General features: G+C 44.8%; 1 protein-coding gene across 1 annotated transcript; it reads right to left on the bottom strand.

Annotated features, from left to right (window-relative positions):
- Positions 1-823: 823 nt before the first annotated feature.
- Positions 824-17,727, bottom strand: LOC134346467 (oocyte zinc finger protein XlCOF6-like). The gene is made up of 2 exons (XM_063047835.1): positions 16,564-17,727; positions 824-5,878 (listed from the first exon to the last, which is right to left on the bottom strand). Exon 2 carries the CDS (start codon positions 5,215-5,217, stop codon positions 3,286-3,288), a length of 1,932 nt encoding a protein of 643 aa, XP_062903905.1. The 5' UTR covers positions 5,218-5,878; positions 16,564-17,727; the 3' UTR covers positions 824-3,285.
- Positions 17,728-20,852: the final 3,125 nt, after the last annotated feature.

Genomic DNA, 20,852 nt, shown 5'->3' with positions numbered 1-20,852 from the left:
TTACCGATTCCATGATGCTGGAGAAATTGTAATGGAAGATAAGGAGATGGCAGAGGAACTGAACGAGTATTTTGCATCATTCTTCACTGAGGAAGACATCAGCAGTATACCGGACACTCAGGGGTAGCAGGGAAGAGAAGTGTGCGCAGTAACAAATATGATAGAGAAAGTACTTAGGAAGCTGAATAGTCTAAGGGTAGATAAATCTCCTGGACCAGATGGAATGCACCCTCATGTTCTGAAGGAAGTTGCTGTGGAGATTGTGGAGGCATTAGCGATGATCTTTCAAAAGTCGATAGATATTGGCATGGTTCCAGAGGACTGGAAGATTGCAAATGTCACTCTGCTATTTAAGAAGGGGGCAAGGAAGCAAAAAGGAAATTATAGACCTGTTAGCTTGACATTGGTGGTTGGGAAGTTGTTGGAGGCGATTGTCAAGGATGAGGTTACAGAGTACCTGGAGGAATATGACAAGATAGGCAGAACTCAGCGTGGTTTCCTTAAAGGAAAATCCTCCCTGACAAACCTATTACAATTTTTTGAGGAAATTACAAGTAGGCTAGACAAGTGAGATGCAGTGGATGTTGTATATTTGGATTTTCAGAAAGCCTTTGACAAGGTTCCACACATAAGGCTGCTTAACAAGATAAGAGCCCATGGAATTAGGGGAAAGTTACATACATGGATAGGGCATTGGGTGATTGGCAGGAAGCAGAGAGTGGGAATAAAGGGATCCTATTCTGGTTGGCTGCCGGTTACCAGTGGTGTTCCACAGGGGTCCGTGTTGGGGCCGCTTCTTTTTAAGTTGTACATCAACGATTTAGATTATGGAATAGATGGCTTTGTGGCTAAGTTTGCTGATGTTACGAAGATAGGTGGAGGGGCCAGTAGTGCTAAGGAATCAGAGAGCCTGCAGAGAAATTTAGATAGTTTAGGGGAATGGATAAATAACTAGCCAATGAAATACTATGTTGGAAAGTGTATGGTCATGCACTTTGGTGGAAGAAATAAACAGACAGATGATTATTTATATTGAAAGAGAATTCAAAATGCAGAGATGCAAAGGAACTTGGGAGTCCTTGTGCAGGATACCCTAAAGGCTAACCTCCCGCTTGAGTCAGTGGTGAAGAAGGCGAATGCAATGGTGGCATTCATTTCTAGAAGTACAGAATATAACAGCAGGGATGTGATGTTGAGGCTCTATAAGGCACTCATGAGACAACCCTTGGAATATTGTGTGCAGTTCTGGGCTCCTTATTTTAGAAAAGATATACTGACATTGGAGAGGGTTTACAGAAGATTCACAAGAATTATTCCAGGATTCCAGGAAAGGGTTACCGTACGAGAAGCGTCTGGCAGCTCTTGGGCTATATTCACTGGAATTCAGAACAGGGGCGGGGGGGTTGGAGGAGATGGTGATGGTGATCTCTTTGAAACATTCCGAATGTTAAAAGCTCTGAACAGATTAGATATGGGAGTTATTTCCCATGGTAGGGCAGTCTACGATAAGAGGTCACGACTTGGATTGAAGGAAATCCATTTAGAACAGAGATAAGAAATTACTTTTGTCAGTGGGTGGTAAATCTGCGGAATTTGTTGCCACAAGCAACTGTGGAGGCCAAGTCATTCGGTGTGTTTCAGGCAGAGAGAGATAGGTTCTTGATTAGCCAGGGCATCAAAGGGTATGGGGAGAAGGCAGGGGATTGGAGATGACTGGAAGAATCGGATCAGCACATGACTGAATGGCGGAGCAGACTCGAAAAGCCGAATGCTACTCCTGCTCCTATATGTTTTAGATTAGATTAGATTATTAGATTATGAGGACATGCAGTCCTCTTTTATTGTCATTTAGTAATGCATGCATTAAGAATGGTATCACAGAAACAAAAGACAAACCAAGACTGAAAAACTGACAAAAACCACATAATTATAACATATAGTTACAACAGTGCAAAGCAATACCGTAATTTGATAAAGAACAGAGCATGGGCACGGTAAAAAAAAAGTCTCAGAGTCTCTCGAATGTCCCATCGTCTCACGCAGACGGCAGAAGGAAAAACAACTCTCCCTGTAGTGAACCTCCAGCGCCGCAAACTTGCCGATGCAGCACCCTGGAAGCACCCGACCACAGCCGACTCGAGTCAGTCAGAAAATTTCGAGCCTCCGACCAGCCCTCCGACACCGAGCACTGAGCACCATCTCTGCCGAGCGCTTCGATCCTGGCCCCGGCAACAGGCAATGGGCAAAGCCGAAGATTTGGGGCCTTCCCCTCTGGAGATTCTCGATCGCACAGTAGCAACGGCAGCAAAGCAGGCATTTAAGAAGTTTCTCTAGATGTTCCTCCATGCTTCTCACGTCTGTCTCCATCAAATCAGGATTGTGCACGGTACATACTTAACAAATACCGATTATCATTTTGGACCGGCCGCGCGCGCTGCATCGTGCCGCCATCTTCTCCTCCCCTTCTCTCTTATAGTCTTAACTGAGATGTCTGAGTGAATCCTTTCCACATTGAGAACAGGTGAGTGGCATCCCCCATTGTGAATTCGCTGATGTTTTTATAGTCAGATGACCAAGTGAATTCCTTCCTACAATCTCAGCAGGTGAACGGTTTCTCCCTGGTATGAATTTGGTAGTGCCTCACAAGTTTGGATGACTGAGCGAATCCCTTCCCACATTCAGAGCAGTGAATGGCCTCTCCCCAGTGTGAACTTACTGATGCACCTTCAGTTAAGCTGAATGGGTGAATCCCTTCCCACATTCAGAGCATGTGAATGGCCATTCCCCAGTGTGAACTCACTGATGTTCCTTCAGTTGAGCTGAATGGGTGAATCCCTTCCCACATTCAGAGCAGCTGAATGGTTTCTCCCCAGTGTGAATTTGCTAGTGTCTCAAGAGCTGAGATAAACTAATGAATCATTTCCTACATTCAGAGCAAGTGAACAGCTTCTCCCCAGTGTGAACCAACTGGTGTGTCAGCAGTGCAAAACGCCGAATGAATCCTTTCCCACAGACTGAGCAGGTAAATGTCCTCTCCGCAATGTGCACAAACTGATGTTCTTTCAGATGAATCGAATAGCTGAACCCTTTCCCACGTTCTGAGTAGCTGAATGGTTTCTCCCCAGTGTGAACTTGCTGGTGTCTCAAGAGCTGAGATGAACGAATGAATCCTTTCCCACATTCAGAGCAACTGAACGGCTTCTCCCCAGTGTGGACTCGCTGATGTAACTTCAGTTGAGATGAATAGGTGAATCCCTTCCCACATTCTGAGCAGATGAATGGTTTCTACCCAGTGTGAATTTGCTGGTGTCTCAAGAGCTGAGATGAACGAATAAATCCTTTCCCACATTCAGAGCAACTGAACGGCTTCTCCCCAGTGTGGACTCGCTGATGTAACTTCAGTTCAGCTGACCAAGCAAATTCCTTCCCACATTCAGAGCAAGTGAACGGCTTCTCCCCAGTGTGAACTCTCCGATGTAACTTCAGATGAGATGAATCCGTAAATCCTTTCTCACATTCAGAGCATGTGAACGGCTTCTCCCCAGTGTGAACTCGCTGGTGTCTCTGTAGGTTGGATGAGTGAGTGAATCTCTTTCCACAGTTTGAGCAAGTGAACGGCTTCTGCCCAGTGTGAACTCGCTGATGTGACTTCAGGTCAGATGTCCGAGCAAATACCTTCCCACATTCAGAGCAGGTGAACGGCTTCTCCCCAGTGTGAACTCGCTGATGCTCCTTCAGTTTAGCTGACTTGGTGAATCGCTTCCCACATTCAGAGCAGGTGAACGGCTTCTCCCCAGTGTGGACTCGCTGATGTAACTTCAGTTCAGATGACTGGATGAATCCTTTCCCACATTCAGAGCATGTGAATGGCTTCTCCACAGAGTGAACTCCCTGGTGTCTCTGTAGGCTGGAGGACTTAATGAATCCCTTCCCACATTCAGAGCAGGTGAATGGCCTCTCCCCAGTGTGAACTCGCTGATGTAACTTCAGGTCAGATGACCGAGCAAATAACTTCCCACATTCAGAGCAAGTGAACGGCTTCTCCCCAGTGTGGACTTGATGATGTAACTTCAGGTCAGATGTCCGAGCAAATACCTTCCCACATTCAGAGCAGGTGAACGGCTTCTCTCCAGTGTGGACTCGCTGATGTGATTTCAGGTCAGATGACCGAGCAAATACCTTCCCACATTCAGAGCAAGTGAACGGCTTCTCCCCAGTGTGGACTCGCTGATGCTCCTTCAGTTTAGCTGACTGGGTGAATCCTTTCCCACATTCAGAACAAGTGAATGGCTTCTCCCCAGTGTGAACTCGCTGGTGACTCTGTAGGTTGGACAACTGGGTGAAACCCTTCCCACATTCAGAGCATGTGAATGGCTTCTCCCCAGTGTGAACTCGCTGGTGACTCTGTAGGTTGTACAACTGAGTGAATCCCTTCCCACAGTCTGAGCAGGTGAATGGCTTCTCCCCAGTGTGAACTCGCTGGTGACTCTGTAGGTTGGACAACTGGGTGAAACCCTTCCCACATTCAGAGCATGTGAATGGCTTCTCCCCAGTGTGAACTCGCTGGTGACTCTGTAGGTTGTACAACTGAGTGAATCCCTTCCCACAGTCTGAGCAGGTGAACGGCTTCTTCCCAGTGTGAACTCGCTGATGTAACTTCAGTCGAGATGACACAGCGAATCCCTTCCCACATTCAGAGCAAGTGAACAGCATCTCTCCAGTGTGAACTCGCTGATGTAACTTCAGTTCAGATAACTGGGCGAATCCCTTCCCACATTCAGAGCAAGTGAACGGCTTCTCACCAGTGTGAACTCGCTGATGTAACTTCAGTTGAGATGACCGAGCAAATACCTTCCCACATTCAGAGCAAGTGAACGGCTTCTCACCAGTGTGAACTCGCTGATGTAACTTCAGTTCAGATGACCGAGCAAATACCTTCCCACATTCAGAGCAAGTGATCGGTTTCTCCCGAGTGTGAACTCGCTGATGCTCCTTCAGTTGAGTTGAATGGGTGAATCCCTTCCCACATTCAGAGCATGTGAATGGCTTCTCCCTGGTGTGAACTCGCTGGTGTCTCTGTAGGTTAGACGAGTGATTGAATCGCTTCCCACAGTCTGAGCAGGTGAATGGCCTCTCCCCAGTGTGAATTAACTGATGTTGTAGCAGGTGATTTGACTGAGTGAATCCCTTCCCACAGTCTGAGCAGGTGAATGGCATCTCCCCGGTGTGAAATCGCTGGTGTCACTGTGGTGTGGTTGAGTATGTGAATGCCTTCCAACATCCGAGCAGGTCAATGTCCCCTCACTGGTGAATTTTCTGATATACCTTTGCCATCGTTAACAGAATGGTTTCCCCCTTACAGAACTAGTGGAGCATCTCACTATGGTGTGAACTTGCTGATGACTTCAGACTGGATGACTGAGTGGCTCTCCTCCCTCACACAGAGCGGGTGAATGGCCTCTCCCCACTGTGAACTCACTGGCGTGTCTGCGGGTAGCCTCTGAGTGAATCTCTTCCCACACTGAGAGAATGATATCTCACTACGATCAATTCTCTGGCAATTCAGAAAGTCATATGTTTGAATCCCTTGTACAATCAATGCAGTTGAAGAACTGATCTTCAGTGAACAAATGCTGGTGTGTTCTCAGCTCCCTGTTCCAGTGGATTTCAGAGAGTTAAAACAGAAAACATCATTTCAGAGACAGAATACAAATTACCAGCTGGAGATGTGATAGTTCTTCATCTCCAAGGATCGACAACAGATGTGTTGGTGTAGCATAAGAAAATCTTTGGTCACTCCTTAAATATCCAGAGTCAGCAAAACTGATGTGTTGTTGTGTCTGAGATTCCCGTGCACAAGTGTTCTGCCATTTCAAACCTGTAAAAATATTTGCAAAAGACATCAATGGGTGAAGGACAATATTTCAGGAGAGATTTTAGTCTGTGGTGAGAACATAAGATCATAAGAAATAGGAGCAGGCGTCGGCCATCTGGCCCGTCGAGCCTGCTCTGCCATTGAATAAGATCATGGCTGATCTGGCCATGGACTCATCTCCACCTACCTGCCTTTTCCCCATAACCCTTAATTCCCCTACTTTGCCAAAATCTATCCAACCTTGTCTTAAATATATTTACTGAGGTAGCCTCCCCTTTCATTGGGTAGTGAAATCCACAGATTCACCACCCTCTGGGAAAAGCAGTTCCTCCTCATCTCCATCCCAATTTCCCCCGAATCTTGAGGCAATGTCCTCTAGTTCTAGCCTCATCTACCAGTGGAAACAACTTTCCTGCCTCTATCTTATCTCTTCCTTTCATAATTTTACATGTTTCTGTATGATCTCCTTTGAATGTGAGCTCTGGCATCACAATTTTACCAATTTCAGCTCAAGTTGGGGGTCCTCAACCTGAGATATACCCCAGGCTACTGTGGGAAGTGAGGGAGGAAATTGCTGAGCCTCTGGCGATGATCTTTGCACATCAATAGGGAGAGGAAAAGTACCAGAGGATTAGAACACATTGTTCCCTTTTCAAGAAAGGGAGTAGAGATGAGCCCGTAAATTACAGACCAGTGGTTCTTACTTCAGTGGAGGGGAAGTTGTTGGAGAAGCTCCTGAGAGGCAGGATTTATGAGCATTTGGAGAAGCATAATCTGATGTGGGATAGTCAGCAAGGCTTTGTCTGGGGCAGATCATGCCTTACGAACCTGACTGAAATCTTTGAGGACATAACCAAACACACTGATGAATGTAGAGTAGTGGTCGCCAACCTTTTTAAGCCCAATATCCCCTACCTCGGCCTTAGTGAAAGGCAAGATCAACATACTAAATTGTTTAGAGAAAAAACAGCTCATATTGTACTTCCAACTTGAGGCCATTTATTTTGGCTCATGGTACTTGAATTACATAAAATGTTTTTGTCAAACTTTCAAATTAATTCTACCAAGAAAACACTGTAACTAGCATATCAAACAGATGTCTTTCTTTAAGAATATTACAATACTTCATACCTTTAAATCTAAGTTTCATTATTTAATTTTATTTCAACATGAAAAATAAACAAATAAAAATTGACTGTTGCATTCAGTGTGATGACTGGGGCTGAATACTTTCTGCTAGTTCCCTGAAATTTGGGTCATAACTACAGACAGCCAGTCTGAGACAGTCTGTGGGGTGTCTGTCAGTAAGACAGCTCCTGTACTTAGATTTAATAATTTTCATCTGTGAAAATGAAATTTCACACAGATAAGTTGACCCGAAGTAGGGACTGACTTTTAGTGCACATGTGGTGAGATGAGGAAACTTCTCCCTGCTGACAAGCCCTCAAAAGTCAGCGGCCCTTGATTGCTGTCAATTTGCAAGTCAATTGTTTCCATTTCAATATCACTTGGCAGACCAAATACTTGCTGGAATTTGGCTGCTATCTATTCTATATCGATTGACAGAAATGGGTTTGAAATAAATGCAGCAATATCTTTCATGACGTTTAACTCCCCAAAACGCCGATCGAACTCTATTGCCAGTTTGTCTAGGTAAGCACAGTACTGCTCAGGGTGAAAAGCATTTGTTTCCTTGATGGCCTGTAACATTTTCTTCAAGTTGGGAAAGTGTGTCAGCCTCCCGTTCTTTAAATTTGAAATCCAAATACCGAGCTTGGCCTTAAATGCATTAACTGCGCTGATCATGTGTGGCAGGTGTCGGTCTTTTCCCATGAGCTCGTTGTTAAATGTGTTTAATTTAGCCATTAGGTCTGTCAGAAACCCTAAATCCAGTAGCCACGCATCATTGGACAGTTCCACATGCTCCTCGTTTCTTGCTGAGAGGAAAGTCTTTATCTCAGGCAGCAAGTCAACAAATCATTGCAGCACTTTCCCGCGATTCAACCACGGAACATCAGCATGAAGAATTCTGTCTCTGTAGGCAGCACCAAGCTCATCCAATAACACCTTGAATAAGCGGTGCTGAAGTGCTTTTGCTCAAATGAAGTTTATCAGTTTGACCACCAGTGTCATTACATGAGAAAAGTCCACGACCTTCCCAGCCAAGGCCTGCTGATGAACCACACAGTGATAATTCAGGAAGTTGGGAAAATCAGGCTTATTATGTCACAGTGCTCTAAACCAGCGCTCACACTGCGCATTGCTGAGGCCCCATCAGTAGTAATTGCCATCAGTTTATTAATGGGGACGTCATTTTCACAGACTTATTTTTTAAACTCATTGTAAATATCCTCACCTCTCGTTCTCTCCTTTAATTGCAAAAGAATGAGGAAGTCCCCCTTTGTTGTAAAATCCTGGAAAGCCATTCTGACAAGTACAACAAGCTGAGCTGTTTGCATTACATCCAGGGATTCATCGAACTGCAGTAAAAAATATTCACAGAGAGACAAGTCCTTTAACTCTTGTTGATCCTTATTTTTGAGCAGCATGTTTTGTGAAAAACGATTGCTGGGCCTTCAACCCTGAGTTCAGCTCCTCAACTTTCTGGCACAGATGCGCTCTTTGGCGGGGGGTAGGTGTCTTTAAATTTCTGGTGGTTGGTGTTGTGGTGCCGCTCCAGATTCCCTCTTTTAGTCAGTACATGTGTTTGGTGGCACAACATACATACACACTTGTCTTTCTCCACGGTAAACAGAAATTCCTCTTCCCATTCTGAATGGAATTTGTATGTTTTTGCCTTCTTTCGTGGAGCCTCCGCCATGCTAGCGAGCTTGCAGGATATCACCAGCGAGCGCCGTATACTGACGTTTGCGACAGTCTGTACTCTTATCTAATCTAATTGGTCACTTTGATGCAGCACAAGCTACGCTGAAAAAAGTACAACAGCTAAATGAAAATAGAGAGAGAGGCGCTAACTTTTCAGTAAAAACTAAAATTAATGCTAGTTACTAGCACACTATCTGAAATGCTAAACGTATTCACGCTATCAAAGGCAAAAAATTTGAAAGAAAGCAGTACAACTGATCAAGCTTTTGCATAACTGATGTAATATAAATAGCAGCATAACAGAGTCAAAACCGATCAAAGTTGATCAAATTTCAGTTAAGTCATGAATGCAGAAGTGAGTCATTTTTACCCACGCGTGTTGTATTCTTTTGCCAATGGACAGTTTGCCCATTTGTTCGTTTATGTTTAAGATAAACGAAGCTCTTCCATGCTCCATGGAATTTGACAGACAGTGGCACATCTGACACAAAACGCTGGGCAGCGGAAAAACATAAAACACAACGAACAGGGAAAGCAACTAAGTGTGGGTTAAAAACGACTCACATATGCGCTCTAGGGGTAAAATCTGCTTCTGCATCGCAAAGTTTATCAGGCATAATGTAATTGTGTATTTATTTTTCTTTTTTTTTCGGGATCTAATGGGAAAGTCTCAAAGATCAACTGGTCGATCGCGATTGACTGGTTGGCGACCACTAATGTAGAGCATTGGATGTAGTGTACATGGCTTTCAGTAAGAATTTTGATAAAATTCCTCAAGCGAGGCTCATTCAGAAAGTAATGAGGCCAGGATCAAAATAGACCTTGCTTTCTGGATCCAGAATTGGCTTGCCCACAGAAGCCAAAAGGTGGTTGGAGATGGTTTGTAAATTGCATGGAGGACGGTGACCAGTGGTGTTCTGCAGGGATGTGTTCTGAGACTCCTCTTTGTGATTTTTATAAATGATCTTGACGAGGAAGTAGAAGGGTGGGTTAGAAAGTTTGCTGATGACACAAAAGTTGAGGGTGTGGTGAACAGGCTGGACAGTTGTCCAGAGGTTATAGCAGGACATCGATAGGATACAGAACTGGCAGATGAAGTTCAACCCAGATAAGTGTGCTGTGGTTTATTTCCGTACATCAAATTTGAAGACAGACTACAATATTATGTTAGGACACTTGGCAGTGTGGACGATCAACGAGATCTTGGGGTCCATGTCAATTTGACATTCAAAGCTGCAGTGCTGATGGACAATGGTGTTAAGAAGGCCTTCATCAACCATGGAACTGAGCTCAAGATCGGTGAGGTAATGTTACAGGTATATAAAACCTTATTTATACCCCACTTAGGGGATTGTGTTCAGTTACCTCATTATAGGAAGGATGGGGATACTATAGAAAAACTGCAGAGGAGATTTACAAGGATGTTGCATGGATTGGAGAACATGCCTTATGAGAATAGGTTGAGTGAACTTTGAAGATGAGAGGTGACCTGACAAATGTGTATAAGATGATGAACGGCATTGATCATGAAGATAGCCAGAGGCTTTTTCCTAGGGCTGAATTGGCAAACACAAGGGGCATAGTTTTAAGGTGCTTGGAAGGGTCAAAGGGGATGTCAGAGGTAGGTTTTTCACACAGACAGTAGTAGGTGCATGGAATGCACTGCCAGCGATGATGGTAGAGGCAGATACCATAGAGTCTCTTAGATATGCACATGGAGCTTAGAAAAACAGAGTGCAATGCATTTGGGAAATCCGAGGCAGTTTCTCGAATAGGTTACCTGGACGGCACAACACTGTGGGCCGAAGGGCCTCTAATATATTGCAGATTTCTGTTTCGATATGCATTCATCTTCTAACAAGGCACAGATCAGACATTCTGACTGACCATCAAACTCTCTGACTGTATTCCTCTCTGTATGAGCATGGGCTATTTCTGACTTCAATCAACCTGTGTCTTGGCTCAATTTGTCCTTTGGTATTATTTCAAGTTCTGGTCATGTTCCACAACACTACAAAGGGCACTTTCCTGGAGCACGATCCTGGAGATTTACTAATCACTCGGATACCCTCCCACCAGCTGACTGACGGAGAATAACCTATCGATGGCAATGCCAATGAATATAAAGTGGAGGGCAGTGGTTATTCTCATTGGAGTGCGGCACTTTTGTGATGTGAAAGCCACAAGTCACTTGTCATCGAGGCAAAGGTGTTTCACATCATTATTTACCCGGAGAGAAGTAAACCTGATGGAAGATTTTATTTCCATTGGAAAAAAACCATAGAAAAACTACAGCACAGAAACAGGCCTTTCAGCCCTTCTTGGCTGTGCCGTTAGCAGACACCAACACAATCAACAATCTCATTCATAAGGCCAGTGATGCTGTGGGGATGGAACTGGACTCTCTGACGGTGGTGTCTGAAAAGAGGATGCTGCCCAAGTTGCATGCCATCTTGGTCAATGTCTCCACACAGGAGTACATTCAGCCAGAGAATCATTCCACCGAGATGCAACACAGAGCGTCATAGGAGGTACAACTCCTTCCTTGGAGGGTCAGACACCCTGAGCTAATAGGCTGGTCCTGGACTTATTTCCTGGCATAATTTACATATTATTTAATTATTTATGCTTTTATATTGCTATATCTATGCTCTATTCTTGATTGGTGCAACTGTAATGAAACCCAGTTTCCCTCGGGATCAATAAAGTATGACTATGACTATTTTCTGCCTAGTCCCACTGACCTGCACACGGACCATATCCCTCCATACACCTCCCATCCATGTATCTGTCCAATTTATTCTTAAATATTAAAGAAGAACCTGCAATTACCACCTCGTCTGGCAGCTCATTCCACACTCCCACCACTCTCTGTGTGAAGAGCCTCCCACTAATGTTCCCTTTAAACTTTTCCCCCTTCACCCTTAACCCACGTCCTCTGGTTTTTTTTCTCCCCTTGCCTCAGTGGAAAAAGCCTGCTTGCATTCACTCTATCTATACCCATCATAATTGCATCCACTCTATCTATACCCATCAGATGTCGCGGACTTTATTTGGAAATGCCCGGAGGACTGTGTGTCTCGCAAGACAATCCGGGTGTTCCCTCACCGGAAACCTTGGATGGATTATGAGGTCAAGTCCCGTTCAAAGGCTGGAGCTGCGGCTTTTAGATCCGGGGATACCAGTCGCTACATGGAATCCAGGCGTGAACTCCGGAAAGCCATTAAGGGCACCAAGGGGCAATATCGAGCCAAGTTGGAAGCCCAGGTTAAATAAAGGGATGCCAGTAGACTATGGCAGGGTCTAAATGAGATCACTGGGCACAAAGAAAAGGCTGGGGATATCAATAACTGTGGCGCTTCTCTTCCTGACGAACTTAACGTATTCTACACAAGATTCGAACAGAAGAGGAGCATCCCGCTCCCTCCGGATGAACCGGACCTGGTGGCATCGAGATTCATCGTCACCGAGGAGGACGTTAGAAGGGCCTTCCTGAAGATAAATCCAAGGAAGGCGATGGGCCCAGATGGCATCCCGGGACGAGTTCTTCGGGCCTGTGCAAGCCAGCTAGCTGGACAGTTTGCTGACATCTTCAACTGTTCTTTGCTTCAGTCTAAGATCCCCTCATGTTTTAAGAAGGCAACGATAATCCCAGTGCCGAAGAAGAGCAAGGTGGCATGCCTGAATGACTATCGACCTGTGGCTCTGACATCAATTGCTATGAAGTGCTTTGAGAGATTGGTTATGGCACACATCAACCACAGCCTACCAGTCAACCTCGACGCTTTGCAAATCGCCTACCGGAGCAACAGGTCAACAGCAGATGCCATCTCTCTGGCCCTACACTCCGCCTTAGAACACCTGGAGAATAAAGACGCATGCGTAAGGCTCCTTTTCATTGACTACAGCTCTGCCTTTAATACTACCATTCCAAATAAACTAATTCCTAGGCTCCGGAACCTGGGTCTCAGCACTCAGATCTGCAGCTGTATCTTCAACTTCCTCACAGACAGGACCCAAGCTGTAAAAATAGGGGACAAGCTCTCCTCTACAATCACTCTGAGCACCGGTGCCCCACAAGGCTGTGTACTCAGCCCCTGCTGTACTCACTGTACACCCATGATTGTGCAGCCAAGTTTCCATCAAACTCAACATATATGTTTGCTGATGACACAACAATTGTAGGCTGTATCTCGGATAATGATGAGTTTGAGTACAGAGAGGAAATTAAGAACCTGGTGGCATGGTGCGAAGACAACCTATCCCTCAACGTCAGCAAAACGAAGGAACTGGTTGTTGACTTCAGAAGGAATAGCGGACCGCAGGACTCAATTTACATTGGAGGTGCGCAAGTGGAACAGGTCAAAAGCTTTAAGTTCCTTGGGGTCAATATCACAAATGACCTGACTTGGTCCAACCACTGCCAAGAAGACCCACCAGCGCCTTTACTTCCTGAGAAAAGTAAAGAAATTTGGCCTGTCTCCTAAACACTCACTAATTTTTATAGATGCACTGTAGAAAGCTTTCTTCTAGGGTGCATCACAACCTGGTATGGAAGTTGTCCTGTCCAAGACCGAAAGAAGCTGCAGAAGATCGTGAACACGGCACAGCACATCACACAAACCAATCTTCCGTCCTTGGACTCGCTTTACACCGCACGCTGTCGGAGCATTGCTGCCAGGATAATCAAGGACACGACCCACCCAGCTAACAGATTTTTCGTCCCTCTTCCCTCCGGGAGAAGGTTCAGGAGCTTGAAGACTTGGACGGCCAGATTTGGGAACAGCTTCTTTCCAACTGTGATAAGGCTGCTGAACGGATCCTGACCCGGATCTGGGCCGTATCTCCAAATATACGGACCTGCCTCTCAGTTTTTTTGCACTACCTTACTTCCCATTTTTCTATTTGCTATTTACGATTTATAATTTTTCTTAATATTTACTCATTTTAACTATTTTTAATATTTATAATATTTAATATTTGTAATCCAGGGAGTGTGAAGCGCAGAATCAAATAAGCGCAGTACCAATTGTTTGGCGACAATAAAGTATAAAATATAATTTTATATGCTTCTATCAAATCTCCCCTCATTCTTCTACGCTCCAGGGAATAAAGGCCTAACCTATTCAACCTTTCTCTGTAACTGCATTTCTCAAGTCCCGGCAACACCCTTGTAAACCTTCTCTGAGCTCTTTCAACTTTATTTATATCCTTCCTGTAATTTGGTGACCAAAAATGAACACAATACTCCAGATTCGGCCTCACCAATGCCTTATTCTCATCACAACATTCCAGCTCTTATACTCAATACTTTGATTAATAAAGGCCAATGTACCAAAAGCTCTCTTTACGACTCTATCTACCTGTGACGCCACTTTCAGGGAATTTTGTATCTGTATTCCCAGATCCCTCTGTTCTACTGCACTCCTCAGTGCCTTACCATTTACCCTGTATGTTCTACGTTGGTTTGTCCTACCAAAGTGTAATACCTCACACCTGTCTGTATTAAACTCCATCTGCCATTTTTCAGCCCATTTTTCCAGCTGGTCCAAATCCCTCTTCAAGCTTTGAAAACCTTCCTCACTGTCCACTACACCTCCAATCTTCGTATCATAAGCAAATTTGCTGATCCAATTTACCACATTATCATCCAGATCATTGATATAGATGACAAATAACAATGGACCCAGCACTGATCCCTGTGGCACACCACTAGTCACAGGCCTTCACTCTGAGAAGCAATCCTCTACTACCACTCTTTGGCTTCTTCCATTGAGCCAATGTCTAATCCAATTTACCACCTCTCCATGTATACCGAGCGACTGGATTTTCCTAACTAACCTCCCATGCGGGACCTTGTCAAAGGCCTTACTGAAGTCCATGTAGACAACATCCACTGCCTTCCCTTCATCTACATTCCTGGCAACCTCCTCGAAAAACTCCAATAGACTGGTCAAACATGACTTACCACGTACAAAGCCATGTTGACTCTCCCTAATAAGTCCCTGTCTATCCAAATGCTTGTAGATTCTGTGTCTTAGTACTCCCTCCAATAGCTTACCCACTACCAACGTCAAACTTACCGGCCTATAATTTCCCAGATTACTTTTCGATTCTTTTTCAAACAACGGAACAACATAAGCCATTCTCCAATCCTCCGGCACCTCACCCGTAGACACCGACACTTTAAATATATCTGCCAAGGCCCCTGCAATTTCAACACTAGTCTCCTTTAAGGTCCGAGGGAATACCCTGCCAGGTCCTGGGAATTTATCAAGTTTAATTTGCCTCAAGACAGCAAGCACCTCCTCCTTTTCAATCTGTACAGTTTCTATGATTTCACTACTTGTTTCCCTTAATTCCATAGACTTCATGCCAGTTTCCTTAGTAAATACAGACGCAAAAAAACCTATTTAAGATCTCCCCCATTTCTTTTGGTTCCGCACATAGCCGACCACCCTGATCTTCAAGAGGACCAATTTTACCCCTTACAATCCTTTCACTCTCAATATACCTGTAAAAGCTCTTTGGATTATCCTTCATTTTGACTGCCAAGGCAACCTCATGTCTTCTTTTAGACCTCCTGATTTCCTTCTTAAGTATTTTCTTGCACTTTTTATACTCTTCAAGCACCTTATTTCCTCCCTGTTTCCTATACATGTCATACAACTCCCTCTTCTTGCAATATCCCTTGAAAACCAAGGTTCCTTATTTCTAATCACTTTGCCTTTAATCCTGACAGGAACATACAAGCTCTGCACTCTCAAAATTTCTCCTTTGAAGCCTTCCCACTTACCGATCACATCCTTGCCGGAGAACAACCTGTCCCAATCCACGCTTTTCAGATCCTTTCTCATTTCTTCAAATTTGGCCTTCTTCCAGTTTAGAACCTCAACCCTAGGACCAGATTTATCCTTATCCATGATCAAGTTGAAACTAATGGTGTTATGATCACTGGAACCAAAGCGTTCCCCTGCACACACTTCCGTCACTTGTCCAAACTCGATTCCTAATAGGAGATCTAATATTGCATCCCCACTAGTTGGTACCTCTATATATTGATCTAGAACACTTTCCTGAACACACTTTACAAACTCTAACCCATCTAGACCCCTAACAGTATGGGAGTCCCAATCAATATATGGAAAATTAAAATCCCCTACCACCACAACGTTATGTTTCCTGCAGTTGCCTGCTATCTCTCTGCAGATTTGCTCCTCCAATTCTCGCTGACTATTGGGTGGTCTATAATAGAATTCCACTAATGTGGCCATACCTTTCCTGTTTCTCAGCTCCACCCATAGGGACTCAGTAGAAAAGCCCTCTAATCTGTCCTGCCTGAGCACTGCTGTAACATTTTCCCTGACAAGCAATGCTACCAACCCCACCTTTCATTCCACTGCCTCTATGACATCTGAAACATCGGAACCCTGGAATATTAAGCTGCCAGTCCTGCTCCTCCTGTAGCCAAGTTTCATGAAATTAACTGGGAACTATATTTTTGTTCCGAGTTCGGATTTACATAGCTGGAGTTCGGCAGTGTTTGGGAGATACATCCGCTCCCATTTTTTTGACTGTACGGGACAACACCGGTACTATTGCCTATGGCTGCCTCTCTACCCAGAAGCCCTCGCGAAGAGAACCCTCCCTGTCCACCATCAAAAGCTCCAGAGGCAGCATCGGGGCCTAAGAGTCAAAAGCTCCCTGGGGCCCGGGTACGGATCATGGGGCTGAAAGAGAGGGAAAGAACCAGGACCGTCCTTGGGTGGAGTACCAGTGTGGCTGGAAATCACAGTAATTGTCTTCCGGTCGCGTTTCAGACGCCGGTGATTATGTTTTTTCCGCCCGGAGCTGACTCTTACCTGCATCCGTTTTCGTGAGCTCGCGGGTTCTCAGCGCATGCGCGATATTCGGGATTCAGCACGACCACCGCGCAGGCGTATTGGTTTAACAGGCTAAAATCTGCAGATGCGGAAATCCAAAGCAACGCACACAAAATGCTGGAGGAACTCGGGGGGGCAGGCAGCAGCTATAGAGAGGAGTGAACAGTCGGCGTTTCAACCACAGACCCTTCTTCAGGACTGGAAAGGAAGGGAGGGAGTCAGAATGTGGAGGACAGGAAACTTTGTCACATGGTGTGAGCAGAATTATCTGCAGCTTAATGTGAAAAAGACCAAGCAGCTGGTGGTAGACCTGAGGAGAGCTGGGCACCGGCGACCCCTGCTTCCATCCAGGAGGTCAGTGTGGACATGGTGGAGGATTACAAATACCTGTGGATACGAATTGACAATATCTGGACTGGTCTAAGAACACTGAGGCTGTCTACAAGAAGGGTCAGAGCCGTCTCTATTTCCTGAGGAGACTGCGGTCCTTTAACATTTGCCGGTCCATGCTGAGGATGTTCGACGAGTCTGTGGTGGCCAGTGCTATCATGTTTGCTGTTGTGTGCTGGGGCAGCAGGCTGAGGGTAGCAGACACCAACAGAATCAACAAACTCATTCATAAGGCCAGTGATGTTGTGGGGATGGAACTGGACTCTCTCACGGTGGTGTCTGAAAAGAGGATGCTGTCTAAGTTGCATGCCATCTTGGTCAATGTCTCCCATCCACTACATAATGTCCTGGTTGGGGACAGGAGTACATTCAGCCAGATACTCATTCCACCGAGATGCTACACAGAGCATCATAGGAAGTCATTCCTGCCTGTGGCTATCAAACTTTACAACTCCTCCCTTGGAGGGTCAGACACCCTGAGCCAATAGGCTGGTCCTGGACTTATTTCAAAATTTACTGGTATAATTTACATATTACTATTTAACTATTTATGGTTCTATTGCTATAGAGAGTAAATTCAAGAGCTGTGAAGTTTATTGGTGAAAGAGATATGGGTCTGGAGAATAATAATAATAATAAATACTTTATTGATCCCGAGTGGGAGATTCTTTCGTTACAGCAGCAATATTTAAAATCACACTTAGCAGTGCGCAGACTTTACAAAAAATAAAGTGGAGAATAATTATATACACAATAATATGGTACCAATGTGCAATTATAACGTATGAAACAATTTTGCAGAGACTATTGAACCATGATCTGTCGCAGAAAGATGTATTGAATTGACCTTATTTCTTGCGTCCTGCACGTAAATGTGGAGTAAAAAATTTTACGTTACGCCTCCGTCTAAATGAGCGATCTGCAATCATAGTAATTTTTAATAAACAGAACAGCAATGTAACATAGAAATACACTCAGTCTGATTCCTGGTGGAAGAAGCTGTCTCGGAGCCTGTTGGTCCTGGCTTTTATGCTGCGATAGCGTTGCCCCGATGGTAGCAGCTGGAACAGATTGTGGTTGGGGTGACTCTGGTGCCCAATGATCCTGCGGACCCTTTTTACATACCTGTCTTTGTAAATTTCCTGAATCGTGGGAAGTCCGCAGTTACAGATGCACTTGGCTGTGCGCACCACTTTCTGCAGAATCCTTCGATTAAAGGAGGTACAGTTCCCATACCAGGCAGTGATGCAGCCAGTCAGGATGCTCTCAATTGTGCTCCCGTAGAAATTTCTAAGGTTTTGGGGGCCCATACCAAACTTCCTCAACCGTCTGAGGTGAAAGAGGCACTATTGTGCCTTTTTCAATGCACAGCTTGTGTGTACAGACCACGTGAGGTCCTCGGTGATGAGGATCCTGAGGAACTGAAATCTGTTAACCCTCTCAACCCCAGATCCATTGATGTCAATAGGGTTAGCCCGTCTCCATTCCTCCTGTAATCCACAGCTCCCTTGATTTTTCGACATTGAGGGAGAGGTTGTTTTCTTGACACCATTGTGTCAGAGAGATGACTTCTTCCCTGTGGGCCACCTCGTTATTGTCTGAGAATAGGCCAATCAATGTAGTGTTGTTGGCAAACTTAATTTGTAGATTAGAGCTGTGGGTGGCAGATTAACAAATGAACTGTTGTATATTACATTTGATAGGAAAGATTTTCTGTAATGATCCTTCTGACAGCGATGCTGAGTAAGTCTGTGCGAAAGGGTGCTCCGCTGCCTATGCAGTAGGTCATGGAGAGGATGTGCCCCATTTTCCGTAGTGGATGACCATGTGTTTAGTGATCTCCTCTCCACCACGAACTCGAAAGAGCCCCGGTTGTGGCCAAGGACGGTTCCATCATTTTTGATGAGATTATTTTGTCTTTTTGCCTCACCAGCACCGATGCTGCTCCCCCAATATGAAGTCACAAAGAAACATACAAAATAGGTGCAGGAGTAGGGCATTCGGCCCATCGAGCCTGCACCGCCATTCAGTATGATCATGGCTGATCATCCAACTCAGAACCCTGTATCTGCCTTCTCTCCATACCCTCTGATCCCTTTTGCCACAAGGGCCATATCTAACTCCCTCTTAAATATAGCCAATGAACTGGCCTCAACTGTCTCCTGTGGCAGAGAATTCCACAGATTCACTACTCTCTGTATGAAGAAGTTTTTCCTCATCTCGGTCCTAAAAGCCTTTCCCTTTATCCTCAAACTGTGACCCCTCGTTCTGGACTTCCCCAACATCGGGAACAGTCTTCTTGTATCTAGCCTGTCCAATTTCTTTAGAACTTTATACGTTTCAATCAGATCCCCCCTCAATCTTCTAAATTCCAGAGAATACAAGCCTAGTCGATCCAGTCTTTCATCATATGAAAGTTCTGCCATCCCAGGAATCAATCTGGTGAACCTTCTTTGTACTCAGTCTATGGCAAGAATGTCTTTCCTCAGATTAGGGGACCAAAACTGCACACAATACTCCAGGTGTGCTCTCACCAAGGCCTTGTACAACTGCAGTAGTATCTCCCTGCTCCTGTACTCAAATCCTCTTGCTATGAATGCCAGCATATCATTCGCCTTTTTCACTGCCTGCTGGACCTGCATGCCCACTTTCAATGACTGGTGTACAATGACACCCAGGTCTTGCTGCACCGTCCCTTTTCCTAATCGGCCACCATTCAGATAATAATCTGTTTTCCTGTTCTTGCCACCAAAGTGGATAACCTCACATTTATCCACATTAAATTGCATTTGCCATGAATTTGCCCACTCACCTAACCTATCCAAGTCACCCTGCATCTTCTTAGCATCCTCCTCACAGCTAACACTGCCACCCAACTTCGTGTCATTCGCAAACCTGGAGATGCTGCATTTAATTCCCTCATCTAAGTCATTAATGTATATTGTAAACAACTGGGGTCCCAGCACTGAGCCTTGCGGTACCCCATTAGTCACTGCCTGCCATTCTGAAAAGGTCCCGTTTATTCCCACTCTTTGCTTCCTGTCTGCCAACCAATTCTCTATCCACATCAAACCAGGTAGAAGAGAAGGAAACGGACAACCACACAAACACTCGTGATCAGCGCTGCTTTTCTTCTCAGCTGCCGATTTCTTCATGACATGCGTGACATTCCGTAAATCCTGACCCTGACTTTTCCATTTCTCTAATTCTGTATTTGCCTCTTTATACTCCTCCTCAGTGTTCTCTCATTTTCTCTTGTTAACGCTTTCACACTGAGCCTGAAACTGTCTCATGTGGATCAAATTCGCCTGACTCTGCTCCCCCACAATTTCATTTTCATTCTCCTCTAACTCTTCCCTACACTTACACAATTCCTCCGCCAGTTTCTATTTTTTTCTCTCTTCACTTCAGTTAGATCATCCAACAAACATTCCATTGTAAAATTCAAGAGATTCAAAAGATTCAAGATTCAAAAAACTTTATTGTCATTCTAACCGTACATCAGTTCTGCAGGGCAGAATGAGACAGCGTTTTTCAGGGGCAGTGCAATCATAACATAACAAACGCAACACTAAATAATAAACATAACAATAAATAGTAAAACACAACAGCCACATGTCAGTTAAATCAGTTATAAGTGTCCAGTGCAAGTTAAAAGTGTCCAAAGCAGGGTCAGGTAGAGCAGCTATTTAGCAGTCTGACTGCCTGTGGGAGGAAGCTGTTTTATAGCCTTGTGGTTTTAGTTTTGATGCTCCTGTAACGTTTGCCTGATGGCAGAAGAACAAACAGTTCATGGAGAGGGTGTGAGGGGTCTTTAATGACGTACCGTGTCTTCTGGAGGCATCGACTCTGAAAGGGGTCTTGGACAGAAGGTAGGG

Source organism: Mobula hypostoma, chromosome 5 (assembly GCF_963921235.1).
Source record: "Mobula hypostoma chromosome 5, sMobHyp1.1, whole genome shotgun sequence".
Lineage (NCBI taxonomy): Eukaryota > Metazoa > Chordata > Chondrichthyes > Myliobatiformes > Myliobatidae > Mobula > Mobula hypostoma.
This window is presented reverse-complemented; position numbering and strand designations above follow the sequence as displayed.